Below are 18459 nucleotides of genomic sequence, written 5' to 3'. Positions count from 1 at the left end.
ATAATTCCTTCTCTTTATTGTCATACATTTTATAATTATTCATCTTGTTAAACTGTTTTACCTCTAAATCTGGAGATGTCAACCACTCTTACAGTATTTCTGTTTGCCCTGAAGTACTCTTAAACAAGCTGATTACTCAGCCACACAAATGAAAAATCTACCCTTATCATTTAATTTTAATATTTAGGTTTTTTTCCGAAAAGCTCTTTAACCCCAAATGTATTTTAAATAGATTTGTTTGTTTGTTTCTAACATATTATACATTACCTGGAAGGCAGAGGGGAAAAAAGATGTTTTTGTTTTACCCTGTAATCATCCTAGTAACCAAAGGGAATGAAACACAATTTCTTTATGGCAAAGCTGGTTTATTGAACTTCATAAGGGAAATGTTACAATGACACTATTCCACAATGAAATTATTTAACTTTAGATTTCATGAGGAAACATATTAGCAATATACTGTCAATGAAGCATTGTCATTAATAGCTAACTATTAGATTCTGGATTAGCTTCCTTTGGTTGTTCTCAAATTAAGACTTTCCCAAAAGATACCTGATGTTTTCAATTAAGGATCACAATTAAAATAAATTCACACAGGAGTTACAAAATGTGTGACTTGTGCTTTAAAAATTTATAATTGTTTGATAGCCATCATTCTGGAAGTGATTTCTCAACAAGGAAGTGTTTTATAAATATTCTCGAAAATATCTAAAACCTTTATCCCCATTCAACTGATAAGTATGCTTTTTTAAAAAATAAAAACATGTAGAAAAAAATTAAAACAGTAAATCATTACAAATGAGATACAAAGATTTTAAAATTAATAAATATTAAAGTGAAAAAATAAGTTCTTTCACAGAACTGTAAAGGATACCTACATTATGTTCTTATAAAAAGAAACAGTTAAATTATTTCTTTAACCATTATTAACAGCACTTAAAAACATAAATGTGCTTGGAAGGTTTGTAAACTTTCTTCCCACACTTTAGAAAATGTTTTAAAAGCAACAAACAGATTCCCTTCTTTAAAAAACTGTTACACCCACCACAATTAGCACAGTTGTCATTGTTTTACTACAAAAATAGTTACAAATCAACAATTTAAATTCAAACCATTTTTAATTCTAGCATGATAGGAAAATTGGATTAATCTCCGTAAACACAGATAAAGCCAACTTGTTTTTCCTTAAGCTCTAATATTTATAACTGAATAATTATTTCCTATAATTACTTCTTTCAGTTCATTTAATAGCATTACCTTGTTTTTATAATTAAATTGTCCAATTAGGATCACCATGATGATTAAACAAAACTCCTAAACTAGATTAGATTACATATCTGATTTCCTACATTCTGAAAATATTATAAGTATAATCATCTTTTGGCTTAATTACCTCTAAAATTAGGAATGACACCAATCTATCAGAATTAGTGAATGTGCACCCTTCAGTGAAAGTTCATGGCTTACGTTCCATTCATGTAATAGCTTTGTATACAAGCTTACTATTTTCTATGTGCAAAGTCTTAAATTCAAAATAAACATACTTAGGGTAAGAAACTTCTTGAACTATTCTTTACACCACTGAGGGAGATAGACAAGGTATTTCTCAATATCTACTTTATTTTTCATAATGAGGAGGAATAGCTTGTTGTGACCATAAAATTTAAAGATTTTAAAAACTGATACACTGTAACACAATACTATTACAGAAATATATGTAGACTCCTAGGAATTAGAGGTACACCTTCAGAGCTACAATCCAAATAGAAGTTGATTTGTTAATTCAACCTTTAGTCATTAAATTGATTGACTGTGGGGGACAGCAAGAGGTACTATGCCAGATACACAGCTTGAAATTACTAAAAGCTAAGAGAACAGGTCTCCTGTGGTAGCCAGGAACCACATTTACCTATTTTCCCCCAAGTTACAATTCCTCCAATGCTTTCAGTTGGTTTTTCACTAAAGATATCAAAATAAAATATAAAGCACCTTATTATGTCACTTCATTTACATTAAAGTCAGACTTGCTTTTGCATATTCTAATAGAATTTAGTAAGAAAACAAATTATTTTTCTAAAAATAACAATGACTTCTGTAGATCTGATATACTGATTAGAAATATCAAGCATCTGGGATCACTGGAAGTCATTCTTTATGCGCTGAGAACCAGAAAATATTCTATGCCTTCTCCCCACACTGGAACTAAATACAGTCTTGGCTCTCAAATGTACCCATAATAATGCAATTAAATACATCAATAATACAAAGACAGAACTCCAGGGAGAGGCAAATACCAGTTTTGTCCTATTGAGAACACTTCCCATTCAAAGGACATACCTAGTAAGTATGTCCTAAACCCTTAATTTTTTTTTCAATCCCAGAACACAGGATTGAACAGTCATTTACTCCTAAAATACCATCGTGCTCTCACCTGAGGCCTCCTTCACTGGGCTCTCAATGGGAAGATGTTCTAATTCATCCTACCTTTACTTCATTTTTAACCTCATGTGAAAACCAACTTTTGCCCTGTGTTGTCACAATGACAGATGTAACTAAGTAGATACAAAATACAAAAATTAGCATGACAATGATAAATAGTAAAATGTCAGGATGATCCATTATATTTGAGATTAAATCTTATGACTTATCACTGTCACACTTCAAAAGCATTTCTTTAGTCAAAATTAGATAGTATAATAAAGACTGTTATTTAGCACCAGCATGTCATTGCAGGCTTTGGTTCAGGCTTCAGAATAATTCCGTTATCAGGGGGTTGACTAAGCATTAATGGTTTGTGGCTCTTAAGTTTATGAGCCAAGGTCATAAATATAGCTTCCACGTGGTCATTATCATTGGGGTTTTTCGCAGAGGTTTCAAACAAAGGCATACTGTGGGTGTCAGCAAATTTCTGCGCCAAGTCTGTAGGTACTTGAAGGGCACTTCTCAAGTCACATTTATTTCCAACTAGAATCCGTGGTATGTCACTGGCTAGCAAATGTTGTTTGCATTCTTCTATCCAAGATGGCAGGCTATGAAAACTAGCCATGTTAGTCATATCATACACGAAGACAACGGCATGGACATTTCTGTAATAATGCTGTACCATGCTCTTTCTAAATCGTTCTTGTCCTGCTGTGTCCCATAACTGGATCTGAAAATGAAAAGAGAAAACTGAAAATTTCATTCCAATTATACATATTGAAAATTTTAATCAACCCCGCATGGTCTTTAGTACTTCTTCACTTAAATTACTTTGTTCTTGTCCATAATGCCTTTGCAGTGTAATTTATGAGATCCAGACTTCATGATACTATAGTTACCTCATAATTAATACTAGTGTCAGAACAAATATTTCAACTCAGCACTTAAATTTCAGTAAGTCAAATTTGTTTGGATGAAATTACACCTCAAAAACTGATTTTAGGGATGCCTGGGGGCTCAGTCAGTTGGGTGTCTGCCTTTGGCTTGGGTCATGATCCCAGGGTCCTGGGATCGAGCCCCACATTGGGCTCCTTGCTCAGCAGGTCGCCTGCTTCTCCCTCTGCCTGCCGCTTCCCCTGCTCTTGCTCTCTCTCTCTCTCTGAAAAATAAATAAATGAAATCTTAAAAAAAAACCAACTGATTTTAAAATATTAAATTGCGGGCGCCTGGGTGGCTCAGTTGGTTGGGTGACTGCCTTCAGCTCGGGTCGCGGTCCTGGAGTCCTGGGATCGAGTCCCGCATCGGGCTCCCTGCTCAGCAGGGAGTCTGCTTCTCCCTCTGATCCTCCTCCTCTCGTGCTGTCTCCCATTCTCTCTCTCAGATAAATAAATTGAAAAATCTTAAAAATAAAATAAAATAAAATATTAAATTGACACGCCTGGGTGGCTCAGTCAATTAAGTGTCTGCCTTCCGCTCCGGTCATGGTCCCAGGGTCCTAGGATTGAGCCCCACATCGGGCTCCCTGCTCAGCAGGGAGCCTGCTTCTCCCTCTCCCACTCCCCCTGCTTGTGTTCCCTCTCTCGCTGTCTCTCTGTCAAATAAATAAATATAATCTTTAAATAAATAAAATAAGTAAAAATGTATCAGGTTTTAACATACATGTTAAGTATCTAATTGCTTTTTTTTTCCTTTAAGATACTATTTATTTAGGGGCACCTGTGTGGCTCAGTCGTTTAAGCGCCTGCCTTCTGCCCCACCCTGCTCTCATGCTCTCTCTCTCTCTCTCAAATAACTAAGAGAGAGAGAGAGTGCACACAAGCAAGGGGAGTGGCAGGCAGAGGGAGAGGGAGAAGCAGGCTCCGCACTGAGCAAGGAGCCCAACGCGGGGCTCGATCCCAGCACCCTGGGATCATGACCTGAGCTGAACTGAGCCACCCAAGCACCCCCAATTAAGTGTCTAATTCCTGTAAACTTAATTACTATATGCCCTTCTCTACCTTCCACTAGACTAACTTAAAATAGTAGACTTAAGACAGATGTTAGGAGTCATTAGGTCTAATCCCCAAACATATACATATATATATATATATACACATTCTATGAAATCTATGAAATCCCCCTTGAAAATCTTAAAAGGCTAGAAAAATCACTTATTTAACCTAAACATCTCTACCAACAGGACTATTCCAATATCTCCTAACTGAAATATGGGGGGGGGGCGTTGAGGAAAATAATATCTAAAGGTAAATATAAGTCATGTGTTACGATTCTCTTAGAACACTGAATTCCCCTGCCTTTGTTTACTTCCTAAAAAAGTTAAGTGATAAGGGTGGAAAGATTAGAGGTAGATGCTTAGATAACTTTTGACCTAAAGACTTGTACTATTTATATAAATTCAGGCTATGGACTGGAAGCCTCAACTGGTGATTTTTCACAGAATGACACAGAAGTAGAGGGAAATGAGAGGATCCTGTAGAGGGCCCATAAAAGTAAGTAGGATAGGGCGCCTGGGTGACGCAGTTGGTTAAGCGACTGCCTTCGGCTCAGGTCATGATCCTGGAGTCCCGGGATCGAGTCCCGCATGGGGCTCCCTGCTCAGCAGGGGGTCTGCTTCTCCCTCTGCCCTCTTCCCTCTCGTGCTGTCTCTCATTCTCTCTCTCTCAAATAAATAAATAAAATCTTTAAAAAAAAAAAATTTAAAAAGTAAGTAGGATATAAGATATAAAGTGCTCAGAATATGGCAGCACATGGTAATTACTCAATTAAGATGTAATAAATGAATAAATACATTTTTAAAAATGTGATTAGAGATGAAAATATTGATCACCAATCTCTTCCGTGGTACCTGAATTAAAAAAAAAAAAAGTTTTTTAGTAATCTCTACACCCAATGCGGGCCTTGCACTCATAACCCCAAGATCAAGAGTTGCATGCTCTTCTGACTGAGCCAGCCAGGCACCCCCATGCTACCTTAAATTTTATCAGCTCTGATTTTTTTTTTTCTTGGTAGTTCTTTTTAAGACCAAATTTCTCCATTTTCTTAATATTCTGCCTTTCTTTCTAATTAACATAAACCAGATTCTGCTCCAGACAGAGAATATAAAATACTATACAAACTTGATCTCTCAGGCTCTCCTGGAAATAAGGGAGGCCAAATGACATAGTTCTAGCCAATAATTGGTAGACAGTCTTTCAGTGGGGTTTTCTGGGGAAACTATGGATATGTGATTTTAAAAAAGATAGAGCATTTGGCACATGCCTTTTACACCTCTCTCACCCTACTCTTTCTGCCTGGAATGGGATATAATGACTGGAGGTTCAGCAACCATCTCATGAGCATGAAGAAGGCCACACACAAGAATGGCAGAAGTCTACATAAACCTGGAATTCTCCTGACAGGGTACCATCACACAGACTGCTGCCTCTGGTCTCCTTATAACATGAGAAAAATAAAACCTCACACCACATATAAAAACTTATTCAAAATGGATAAAAAAAACTAAATTTAAGAGCTGAAACTATAAAATTCTTAGAAGAAAACATAGGGATAAATATTTGTGATCACTGGGTTAGACAATGGTTTCTAAGATATGATATTTAAAGCATAAGCAATCAAAGAAAAAATAGATAAACTGGACTTCATCAAAATTAAAAATGTTTGTGTTTCAAAGAATATTATCAAGAAAGTAAAAGTCAGCTCACAGAATGGGAGAAAATACCTGTGAATAATAGCTGATGGGGGTGTACCATCCAGAATATTTAAGACCTCTTATAACTCAATAATAAAAGGACAAATAAACCAATTTAAAAACTGGCAAAGAATCTGAATAGACATTTCTCCAAAGAAAATATACAAATGGTCAATAAGCACATGACAAGAGGCTAAACATCATTAGCCATCAAGGAAATGCAAATCAAAAACAAATGAAATAGGGCGCCTGGGTGGCTCAGTTGGTTAAGTGACTGCTTTCGGCTCAGGTCATGATCCTGGAGTCCCGGGATCGAGTCCTGCATCGGGCTCCCTGCTCGGCAGGGAGCCTGCTTCTGCCTCTGACCCTCCCCCCTCTCATGTGCTCTCTCTTTCTCATTCTCTCTGTCTCAAATAAATAAATAAAATCTTTAAAAAACAAAACAAAACAAAAAAAACAAATGAAATACCCACTCACACCAGGATGGCCATTAAAAAAACAATAAAGATGGACAGTAACAAGGGCTGGTGGAGATGTAGAAAAATTGGAATCTTCATACATTGCTGGTGGGGATGTAAAATAGTGCAGCCACTTTAGAAAACAGTTTGGCAGTTTCTCAAAAAGTTAATCAGACTATGACTTACCCACAAAAAGGAATAAAGTACTGATACATGCTACAACAAAGATGAACCTCCAAAATACACTAAATGAAAGAGGCCAGACATATATTCTATGGTTCTATTTATATAAAGTATCCAAAATACAGAAATCCATAGAGATAGAACACAGATTTGGTGGTTGCCAGGGCTGGGGGATGGGGAGACTGTTGAATGGGGGAGGGGCTTTACTTTGGCGTGACTGAAATATTTTAAAACTGGACAGAGGTATGGTTATACAACATTATGAATCTACTGAATGCCACTGAATTGTTTACTTTAAAATAGTTAATCTTATGTTATCTGAATTTCACTTCCATAAATTATTTAAAAAAGAAAAACAAACAGAGTTGCTACATTAACCAGTAATTCCACTCCCAGGTATGTACCTGACAGAACCGAAAAGATGTTCACACAAAAACTTGTACCCAAATGTTCATAGCAGCAGTATTCGTAATAGCTAAAAGGTAGAAACCAGGGGCACCTGGGTGGCTCAGTTGGTTAAGCGACTGCCTTCAGCTCAGGTCATGATCCTGGAGTCCCTGGATCGAGTCCCGCATTGGGTGCCCTGCTCAGCGGGGAGTCCGCTTCTCCCTCTGAACCTCCCCCTCTCATGCTCTCTGTCTCATTCTTTCTCTCTCAAATAAATAAATAAAATCATTAAAAATAAATAAATAAAAATAAATAAATAAATTTTAAAAAAAGGTAGAAAGCACCCAAATATCCATCAACTGATGAAGGAAGAAGCAAAATGTATGTCCATATAATATTGTTCAGCCATAAAAAGGAATGAAGTACTGATACATGACACAACATGGATGAATCTAGAAACATGATCTTAAGTGCAGGAAGCCAGACACCACAGGCCACATATTGTAAGATTCTGTCTGTGAAATGTCCAAGATAGGCAAATCCAGAGACAGAAAGTAGACAGTGCCTGCCAGGGTTGAGGGAAGGGAAGGAATGGGGAATGACTGTTAAAATGGGCATGGGGTTTCTTTTCGGAGCTCTGGAATCAGAGAGTGATGAGAGTGAATATACTAAACCTTGTGAATATACTAAAACCCACTAAATTGTATATTTTAAAAGGGTAAATCTTTTTTTTTTTTTTTAAAGATTTTATTTATTTATTTGAGAGAGACACAGCGAGAGAGGGAACACAAGCAGGGGGAGTGGGAGAGGGAGAAGCAGGCTTCCTGCCGAGCAGGGAGCCCGATGTGGGGCTCGATCCCAGGACCCTGGGATCATGACCCGAGCCGAAGGCAGATGCTTAAGGACTGAGCCACCCAGGCACCCCTAAAAGGGTAAATCTTATGGTATATGAATTATATCTGTTTTTTAGAGTGACCCCAAAAAAGAAAGAAAAAAAACCCAACCCCACTCCAAACTGTATCTTTAACATTTCGAAAGATATTTGGGAAATAATTTGGATGACCTATATAAAAGCTGTCCAAAACACTGGAGCTGATCTTTTCTCTTTTAATAACATTTCGTGTAGCTCAGGTATTCAAAAACCATTTCATCAATGAAAAATGATTTATAATGTTTTAAGCAAAGAATATTTGTAAGTTAAAAACAAATAAATGAAAAGCACACGAGGAAATAATACCAAATAACCACGGTTGTCGTTAAGGCAATTCCCCCTTTTATTTCTACTTTTCTGTTTTCCATAACAACCAATCACTTTTTCTATAAAAACAAACTAAAATCTAAAAAAAATAACAATTACATAGAATTTAAACCTGCCTCAAAGAACTGTGAAAGTCCCCAATAACAGTGGTGACGATGAGGCTGTTTATCCCTAAGAAAACCATTCATTCATTTGTTGTTTTAGGATGGAATGGACTCAACAATACTTGGTTTTCCATCAATCCTGTTCAGAACTATGCATTCTATCCTTATTAAGACTTGCAGGAAACAAGAGGTATGAAATAGTAAATTTTACACCATAAAGCCATAAAAGTAATTACTAAGTTAATGAGGCATTTACAAAGGATTATTTATTTAAAGATTCTAATTATTTATTTGTCAGAGAGAGAGAGAGAGCACACAGGCAGGGGGGTAGCGGCAGAGGGAGAGGGAGAAGCAGACTCCCTGCTGAGCAGGGAGCCCGATGTGGGACTCGATCCCAGAACCCTGGGATCATGACCTGAGCTGAAGGCAGACACTTAACCAACTGAGCCACCCAGGTGTCCCACAAAGGAGTATTTAAAAAGACGCTTCAAAATTTCACTGACGGAATTGCTGAAATAGTGAAGGCTCAGGCAAAGGCACACAGACATGCTGTCTGCAACCTTCAGGCCTGCATGGGACACTGAGGCTAGGGCAAGGGGACTAAGGATGAGCAGAGAGAGACTCAGCAAAGAAAGGACGGCACAGGAACATGGCTTTGGTTCAGTTAGGAAGTATTTTCAGAGCAGTTTTTCCCAATTTAACAATGTTTTATTAAAAAAAAAAAGGTTAATACATGCTCCCATAGATATTACTCCCATTTTACACATTATAAGGACAACACAAAGTATACTTCAATAATATTTCACAAATCTCAACTTTAAATTCTAATACGAAGTGCCAACAAAGACGGCAACCTAGCTATTTGCTAAATCCCAACAGGAGATTCTTATTGTTGATGAAATCTCTTTTAGTAGTTTTATGACCAAAATGAAAAATGATCTGGCTAAACGGACTTAATACTGTTTTTGCTTGACTGAAAATGATAAAGGTATTAACCCAAATGATCAGCTATCAAATTTCCATTAGTTTCCCTTATTACCTCAATTCTGGATTTCCAGAGTAGCCTACCAATTGATCTCCTTGTTTTCATACATTTGATATGTATCCCCTTAGCACTACCTAGTTTAGAAACTGAGTTACTCAGAGAAGTCCAAGGCATTACCAGACATGGATCCTGCTCTAAGTAAGACTGAAAAAGACTTAATAGAAGAGGTAGAGACACCTACATAATACAGTGAGTTAAGAGATCATTTAAAGGCTCAGGTAAGGTGCTGGAGGGAGTTTATAGAAGGAATACATAGAATGGAGAAGGAGGGATGGGATATTTTTGATAGACACACTGAGTTTAATAAGGAAAAATTACATGTGGTGAAATTTGAGCAAAGGGAATATTCCAGGCAGAGTGGGGCATGCAAGGGGAAACATAGGGATCGGCAAATAAGCAGCTAGACTATAGGGTACCCGAAGGAAATTAATGGGAAAAAAAGTTTAAAAAGCAATCTGGAGCAAGATGAAGGAAGTCCGACATTAATTTTTAAAAGTTGGAATTTTACAACATAATGGAGAAATACCCAGGGCATCTGAGGCAGGGGACATTAATCTCCCTAAAGTGGAACACTAATCTGGCATTTTGGCAATAATGTACAAAACAGGCTCACTGAGTACTGGGCATGAGATGAGTTGAGTTGCTGCAACAGTTCACAGGGAGGTAAGAAAGACCTGAACTAGGATTTTGAAGAAAGGATGGATGAGAGAATCATGCATGTAGAGAACCAGCTCGATTTAGGTACAAAAGAGAGGGACAAGGCCTTGAGGATAAGGAGGATGCCATCATGACAACCTGGGCGATGTGGGGAGAAACAGGAGAAGCAGATTTGCCAGGGAAGATGAACTCACTTCAGACATTCAAGGCGAAGGAGGGAATATCCAAATAGCCATGTCCAGAAGATAGTAGGAAATGCAGAGTAAGATGAGGAGAGAGGTGGGCTAAACAAAGATCTGGAAGTTATCTTCATGGACTGACAGCTGACATCAAGAGACTACCAAAGGAGAGAATGTAGATAGAAAACCAGGTCAAGGGGTAGACTGAGTCTCACTCTAGATTCATTCTCAACTGCTGCCACATTTATTTTCCTAAAACACTTGGACTTTTTACCAAGCATACAAAATGAAGCCTAGACTCTTTAGCTTTGTTTCTCAAACTCTTCACAAATGTTGCTACCAACGCCTTCAAATTCTTCCCACTTGCCACCTTTCCACAGGAACCTCTGATCCTGCTGGAGTATCCTGCTAATGGTCCTCTTCAGAAAAGCCCTCTCAGCTCTGCCTTCCCTCTGTGAAACCTCACCTAGCACTCCGAGCACAAATGATTCCTCCATCCACATCCAAACAATAACTTGGCACTCATTCATCACCTGATTTTAATGGTCATCTTTTTAGATATATAAATCTTCCCCCAATCTAGGACAACGATTCATCTATGCACTATAGCAGGGTCAGCAAACTTTTTCTGTAAAGGGTCAGAATAGTGAATATCTTAGGCTCTGTGGGCCTAACAGTGTCTGTCACAACTACTCAACTCTGCCACTGTAGCGCAAAAGCAAGCACAGTATGTGAACACAGGAGCAGAGCTGTGTTTCAATACTTCATTTACAAACACTAAAATGTGAATTTCACATAATTTTCACCTGTCATGAAATCATATTCTTACGATATCCCCCCCAATCATTTAAAGAAGTAAAAATTGGGCGCCTGGGTGGCTCAGTTGGTTGGGCGACTGTTTTCGGCTCAGGTCATGATCCTGGAGTCCCGGGATCGAGTCCCGCATTGGGCTCCCTGCTCGGCGGGGAGCCTGCTTCTGCCTCTGGCCCTCCCCCCTCTCATGTGCTCTCTCTCTTTCTCTCTGTCTCAAATAAATAAATAAAATCTTTAAAAAATAAAAAAATAAATAATAAAGAAGTAAAAATCATTTGTAGCTTGCAGGCCATATAAAAACAGGCAGCAAGCCATATTCGGCCCTCAAGTGTGGTTTGCCAACCCCTATGATGTATCATAATTCTTTGTGACTAACAAAAATGTCATCTTTCCTTCAATTACTCATTATTTGTTTTACCAATGGGGGAAGAGGTGTCCCAATTATGTTCCTTTAGTTAATATTAATATCTTTTATTTAACATGGCAAAATGTCATACCTCTACAATTGATAAGTAAGCAATCCCAATGTTCAAATAGAAACTGCTGACCCCTAATGAGAAGATGGATTAAATGCAACATGAGGCTTTAATTATTCTGTCGGTGTCTGCCATCGTAAAATGCTTGTATGAAAGCAATATAGCTAGTTATGATGGGGATACACATGCAAGGAAGGAGCATAAGAATTAGGGTTGAGAGTCTTAATTTAAAAATCAAATGTGTTTTTATTTAAAGAATTCATTTTATAATTTTGTTCAACTTCCAAAATTCTGCAAACAAGATTTTCCTTTTTCAACCATACATATATAGTACTTAGGAACAGATGAACAAATATAGACTTTGCCACATTTCATAAAACATTTTAACTGATTCTGAAAGGGCACTGCCCTAAGACATGCTTTCTGAAAAACTTACAGTCCACAATTAAAAACATTTAACACAGGGCACCTGGGCGGCTCAAATGGTTAAGTGTCCAACTCTTGATCTTGGGGTGGTGGGAAAGTGCCCCGAGTTGGGCTCCCCGCTCAGTAGGGAGTCTGCTTGAGATTCTCTCCCTCTGCCCCGCCCCCCACTCACGTGTGTGCACGTGAGCACGCGTTCTCTCTCTCTAATAAATAAATCTTAAAAAAAAATTTAACATATCTCACTTTTACCAAACAAATAAAAATGTCCAGAATGTCATGTTGTTACTAAAGTAACATAAAGCTTTCCAGCTTTCACTTTAAGATGAAAAATGAAAAGACATGTCATTTCAGATTAGGCTAAAAATTTTCCAAAGAGAAAATACATATGAACATTTCAGCAGCACTTAAGATATATTACAGGTTAACAACAAAAAAGCAGAAGCAGGACATGGAATAAAGCTCTTCTATATTCAGTTTTTTTTTAAGATACTAAAAAAGTTTTTTTTTTAAAGATTTTATTTATTTATGAGAGAGAGAGAGCAAGAGCGCATACTTGGTAGAAGGGGCAGAGGGAGAAGAAACAGCAGACTACCCGATGAGCAGGGAGCCTGACTGGGGGAGGCTTGATTCCAGGACCCCAAGAACACCACCTAAGCTGAAATCAAGAGTCAGATGCCTAACTGGACTGAGCCACCCAGGCACCCCTAAAAATAGTTTTTTAAAAAAAATGTCCTGGGGCACCTGGGTCCTGAGATCGAGTTTCCCATCCAGCTCCTTGCTCAGCTCCTTGCTCAGCGGGGAGTCCGCTTGAGATTGTATCCCTCTCCCTTTGCCCCTCCCCCCACTCATTCACTCTCAAATAAATAAATAAATCTTAAAAAAAAAAAAGTCCAATATATAATGTATGGCTGTTTTGGAATGTCTTTGTTTCTTAAAACTTTGTGAAAAAAACAATGTCCAATATAGTCATGTCTTTTTCTACTACAGAAATCTCAGAATATTTGTTAGTCTTTTCAACCACAATAAAAACCTTTCAAGTCTTAAAAGTTGGAGGTACCAGTCAGGTGCCTGGGTGGCTCAGTCGGTTAGGCGTCTGCCTTTGGCTCAGGTCATGATCCCGGAGTCCTGGGATCGAGGCCCACATCAGGCTCCCTGCTCAGCGGGGGGCCTGCCTCTCCCTCTCCCTCTGTGCGCTCTCTCGCTCTCTCTCAAGTAAATGAATTTTTAGGAAAAAAAAAAAAAGTTGGAGGTACAAATCAATGGCTAAGGCCTTAGAAGAAAAAGAAACTCAGTATCCAGGTCTCTACCAATCAAACAGGTTAGGCTAAAGCTCAGAAAGAATAATCCCAGAAAAAAAATATTTTCTCCTTACTGCTCTCAATCAGAACAATGAACTCTGTGCTCCCAGATTCATCACATTTATGGTTCTGGTTTACTTATCACCTCCAGCACTTACCCCAGTAGTTAAGTAGTCAGCTTAGATACTGGACATGTTTTATATTTTTTCAATATAAGTATCTCTTATATTTGCAACTGATTCATCTGAGATGTTCAAGTACAAATGGCAACCCATAAGTACGTAAAGGAGGAAAATCCCAACTCCTCCTCTGCCTCCATTCCCTCTACTTATTTCTTTTTTTAATTTTTTTTAAAAGATTTTTTAAATTTTTTATTTATTTATTTGAGAGAGAGAGAATGAGAGAGAGCACATGAGAGGGGGGAGGGTCAGAGGGAGAAGCAGACCTCCCGCCGAGCAGGGAGCCCAATGCGGGACTCGATCCCGGGACTCCAGGATCATGACCTGAGCCGAAGGCAGTTGCTTAACCAACTGAGCCACCCAGGTGTCCTACTTATTTCTTTAAAATCATGCTTTTAGGGTAATTTCTCTCACCTTCAGCTGTCTGCTTATGCCCTACTTTACCTCTACTTCACGCTTTGGGTGCACAGCCATAGAAATGATGGTGCCAAAGAGGGATAATGATGTTAAGCCACCAAGGAAGAAGAATCTTCTTAAGATTACCAATTATGAACCAGGTGCTTCATATATGTTCTCATGTAATCCTCTCATCTAATCTCATCTAATCTCATATGGTATTATCATCCCAACTTTTTCAGAAAAGAAAAAAGTCTCTGAAAGATTAAAGAACCTGCCTTAGGACTAGAGTAACCAACTACCCCAGTTCACCTGAGACTGAGGGGGTTCCTGGGATGTGGGAATTCCAGTTTTAAAACTAGGAAAGTCTTAGGCAAAATTGGTCACCCATCTAAGGACACACAGCCCATCCTTACCCTTTCATAGGTTCAAACTTGAGCCAAGTCAGTTGGGCTCCAAAGCCCATGCACTTTCTCCCAGGACTCCTGCTTTTCCCAAACTAACCTCCTTCTCAAACCTCAGAAGCCCCTTTATTTCCCTCACCCTCAGGATTCTGGGCCTAACCTAATTCTGATGAAAAAGATTCAGTCTCTTCTTATTCTGTCTTTTCCTCTGTAATATATACAGATCTTTCTTAACTCCCTAATACAGAGTACCCAAGGGACCACCACTGGCAGCCTGAATGGAATGATAAGATTAAAATAAAAACTAAAAGGTAAAAGGGCCTATAGAAGGCTGATTTCTTTTCAACCCTATTTCTCCTTTACATCATTAGCATTTAAACCCCTTTGGGGATGGGGTGGGGGAGGACGGTGGTTGGAGAACTAAAAAATAAGTTGTTCTTGCCTCAAGGATGTGAGGGTAGGAATGAAGAAATAAGTCTGCTTTTTCTCCCACAGGGGGACTGAGGCAAAGATGAACATCTTAATCTAAAGCAAAAAAGTAAACACTATAAGGAAGGCAGAGCTTTTCCTGGGGTCTGTATGTTTTAAGGGGTAGTATTAGCCAGTGGCTGCAGACTTAGTGGTGGTCTGGAATGAAGAGTGTGTCTAAGGTTTATACCAGCACAAGGTCTCACCTTGTCACCGATCCTCATTTTCCAATGTACCCATTCCAACCCCTCAGAACCCTAATCTTGGCCTTGGGCCTACTACCTTTTCCACTATAATTGAGTCCCTAGTCTCAGGAACCACCAATAAGAATTAAGAACTGGGATAGGGTGGCGCTAAGAATGTGCTTTCGGCAAACCAAGCAGGAACTATTCATGTATAGAATGTTTCTGCAGGAAAACAGATTTTTCTAAACAACTCAATGTCATACAGAAACTTCTGAAGCAAAACTGCATGCAAGAGAACACCTAACTACTTCCTCAAAGGCAATAAGGTTTTACTTCGACAGTATCAAGGGCAGTGCTCAGACAATTGTTTAATAAATGAGATTTATTAAATGTTTTCCACGCTTGATAAATTTCACAGTTTTTCCTTCGGCCTTACTTCACTGACTCCCAACACATAAGACACTGCCAATGAGTCCATGGATACCTTCTATATACTCTGTGCTACTCAATGTGTGGTTCACGGACTAGTTGCATCTGCATCACCTGCGACCTCACCAAATTAGAATCTGCATTTAAAAAAAAAAAAAAGTTGCCCGGGTAAATCGCGGGACATTAAAGTTTGTGGAGCACTGCCTTTAAGTTTGCTATATATAAATCCTTCCAATCCCCAGCTCCCATCTCTACATCAGCTTGAGAAAAGACGAAGCGCACACGTTGCACAGGGCCAGCGATTAACCTACGGTGGGGCTGGGACCTGTCATCCCAAGGCATCCTTCCTCCGTGACAGTCATTCCCACGGCATCCTTCCTCCGTGACAGTCATTCCCACCCCCACCCACCCCCGCTCACCTTGATGCGCTCCCCATCTATCTCCACAGCACGTTCTCGGAAATCCACCCCGATAGTAGCCTCGGTGCGGTCGGGGAAACGGCCGGCGCAGAAGCGGTAGGTTAGGCACGTCTTGCCCACGTTGGAGTCACCGATCACGATTATCTTGAAGATACGGGAGCGAGCCGGAGGCAGAAATACTGAAGCCCCTGACACCGCACCGCTGGACGAGAAGCTTGCCTCGAGAGACGACTCCATCTCCGTTCTCCGGACCCGCCCCAAACTGAGGCGGAGAAAAGCAGACGTGGGAAGACTTGAGAGATTACGCCACCTCGAGCGAGCGCGCCCAGCCTGCCGGCTCGGCTGCGCAGCGTCGCAGGAGCCACCGCCCTCCAGCCCGGCAGCGCGCGTGCGCACCTTCCCGCCCCCGCGTCGCGCAGGTGCGGCGCCCACCAGCCGCGTCTCGCTGCTCCTCCCACCTAGCCCGCGGCTCCACCCCGCCGTCGCTGCCGGCGGCAGCAGTCTACCTGGAAAGGCCTGACGGCCGCGGGGCCCGGCGGCGGCTTGACGGCGGGTGCGGAGGGCTAGCCCACCGAGCGGCCAAGCAGAGCGCCCCAGGCCCGGCACCCAGGCTGGCCCGGCCTCGCCACGTCCAAGGCTCCCGCCCTCCGGAGGAAGCCGCGCAATCACTCTGGGGGCGGGGAGAGAAAGACAGCTGAAAGGAAGGAGGTACCACCAGGCACTCTCTCGCGAGAGGGCCGAGGAGCCGCCTTAAACGGGGGCGTGTGCCTGGTGAGGGGCCGTAAGGTCTTCGGGAGGCTGGGCTGAAGGGTTCGGCGCCGTTGTGGACGTTGGTGGGGGTTCCCCGGACTTGCAGGTGGAAGCGGGTTCTCTTGGCTTGCGGCCGGGGGCTGCGGAGTCGGCTGTGCCCCCTGCCTCCTCCGGGCCCTCTGGACCCCAGGAGCTGGGACAGCAGCGAGGACTGTGGGAGGTGGGGCGTGAGGCGCCGCCGGAAGGCGCGGGACGCTGGTGGAGGCGAGCTCCGGGCCTTGCGGAGTTGGGCAGCCTTGGTCTTGGCAGGCTCTTGGTTGACAGTGAGCAGGTGGGAGGTCGAGGCCGCCTGCCGCCGTGGCACGGAGAATTTCCTGGGCGCCCCCTAGGCCGTGTGAGGGTATCCGCGGGACTGGTGGTGCCCCAGGCCCAAGAAGTAGAGCAGATCGCATGTGGGCCACTTAGGGGCATTGAACCGAGAGTTGTTACCAGACGGCCTCTCTTGGGAGAATAAAACCCGTTATGCCCTAGTTATGTCTTAATGCCTGGGTGACGATGGTGTAGCCGTTCAGTATTCCTGAGCGCACGCAGAAGTTGTCTTGGCACACTATTTAAGAAAAACATTAACAGACGAGACCACCCAACCTTAAAGAATCTTCTCTGGATTACCGTGAATTCTTCACGTGAAACCTACCATACATTAACTCACACAAAAGGTCCAAAATGTGCAAACTTTGTTTTTTTGTGAAAAGTTGTTTTGCAATAACAAGCCTGCATTGCTTTTTTCTGTTTGGGCAACTGGTTATGCTACTTGTAAAGTCAAGGGCTGTGGAGAGGAGGACATGGTAGGCTTTAAATAGAGTGAGGGGAACAGTAGAGCACTAAAAGTTCTAGGAAAGGAGATAAACTGCTTATTCCATTAGGTAAAATGAAAATGTAGTCAGAGGAAATTAATGGTAGAACCCGAGACTGCCCAGAATTAACACGAATTTGCGATAGCCTTAATATACAGTAACTTACGTTGCCGTAGAAAAACTATACAGCTACTAATATAGCAAGTTATGTTAGGGGAAAAAGTTTACTCACCTGGTTGAATGTGTATGCCAATTACATTTATTCCGTATCCTGTTAGAGAAACTAAAACATGGACTGGAAAATTCTAATTGTTTATCTGTGAGATTATTTCTATGAAGATTGATCATCCTGGATACTATTAGAGGGCCTTGGAATATATTCCTCTAATTTACTCTACCTATCCCATTCAAAGAAGCTGATGATTTAGGACAAAAACCAGTTGAAGAATTCAAAGCTCTGGATAATCAGGTAATTGCAAAGGATGAGTAAAAAAAAAGCATTAGCATCCTTGTACCCTAAGACCCTTTCTCTTGTGTAGTCTAGCATTTTCAGTTTAGCTCTTACTAAACTATCAGAAATTAATTTTCTTGTATGTTTATCCAAATCCTATTCATATGTCAAAAGTTTCACCTCTGTAAAGCTTTTCCTGATTACTTCAGAATGTTCTTTGCTTTTTGGGGTATTGTTTATTGGTCTTTGAATACGATCTTCACTGTTTAAAGTTCATAATTATGTGTTGTGTCTTACCAGCCAGATTGTCAGCTCTTGACTACTGACGGAAAGCTCACTGTTTTTCAGCTAATGATGAATAAATGAAGTGAGAAAATTTCTTGCATAAAGTTTGTCAATTTGAACTCTTTACCAATTATACACATTTCAGCACTACTTAAATAGAAGAAATACTATAGACACTTGACACTGTTATGAAAAGTTTTGTGTTTTCAGCTTGCAGTTTGAGATAGACTGTGTGTGACTGAAGTA

General features: G+C 40.5%; 1 protein-coding gene and 1 long non-coding RNA gene across 2 annotated transcripts in view; one reads left to right on the top strand and one right to left on the bottom strand.

Annotated features, from left to right (window-relative positions):
* Window positions 1-1637: 1637 nt before the first annotated feature.
* On the bottom strand, window positions 1638-16514 carry RAB33B (RAB33B, member RAS oncogene family). The gene is made up of 3 exons (XM_045880425.3): window positions 16380-16514; window positions 15874-16135; window positions 1638-3151 (listed from the first exon to the last, which is right to left on the bottom strand). Exons 2-3 carry the CDS (start codon window positions 16108-16110, stop codon window positions 2711-2713), a joined length of 678 nt encoding a protein of 225 aa, XP_045736381.1. The 5' UTR covers window positions 16111-16135; window positions 16380-16514; the 3' UTR covers window positions 1638-2710.
* LOC123848231 (uncharacterized) overlaps window positions 16507-18459 on the top strand; it is a 25438-nt gene continuing 23485 nt past the window's right edge. Inside the window, exons 1-2 of the long non-coding RNA XR_006791719.3 lie at window positions 16507-16644; window positions 17756-17946. This is a non-coding gene — a long non-coding RNA (uncharacterized LOC123848231). The remainder of the gene's footprint in view (window positions 16645-17755; window positions 17947-18459) is intronic.

The sequence above is a fragment of the Mirounga angustirostris genome, unplaced genomic scaffold (assembly GCF_029215605.1).
Source record: "Mirounga angustirostris isolate CCGP_5_RB_7025 unplaced genomic scaffold, mMirAng1.0.hap1 SCAF_2, whole genome shotgun sequence".
NCBI classification, from domain to species: Eukaryota; Metazoa; Chordata; class Mammalia; order Carnivora; family Phocidae; genus Mirounga; species Mirounga angustirostris.
This window is presented reverse-complemented; position numbering and strand designations above follow the sequence as displayed.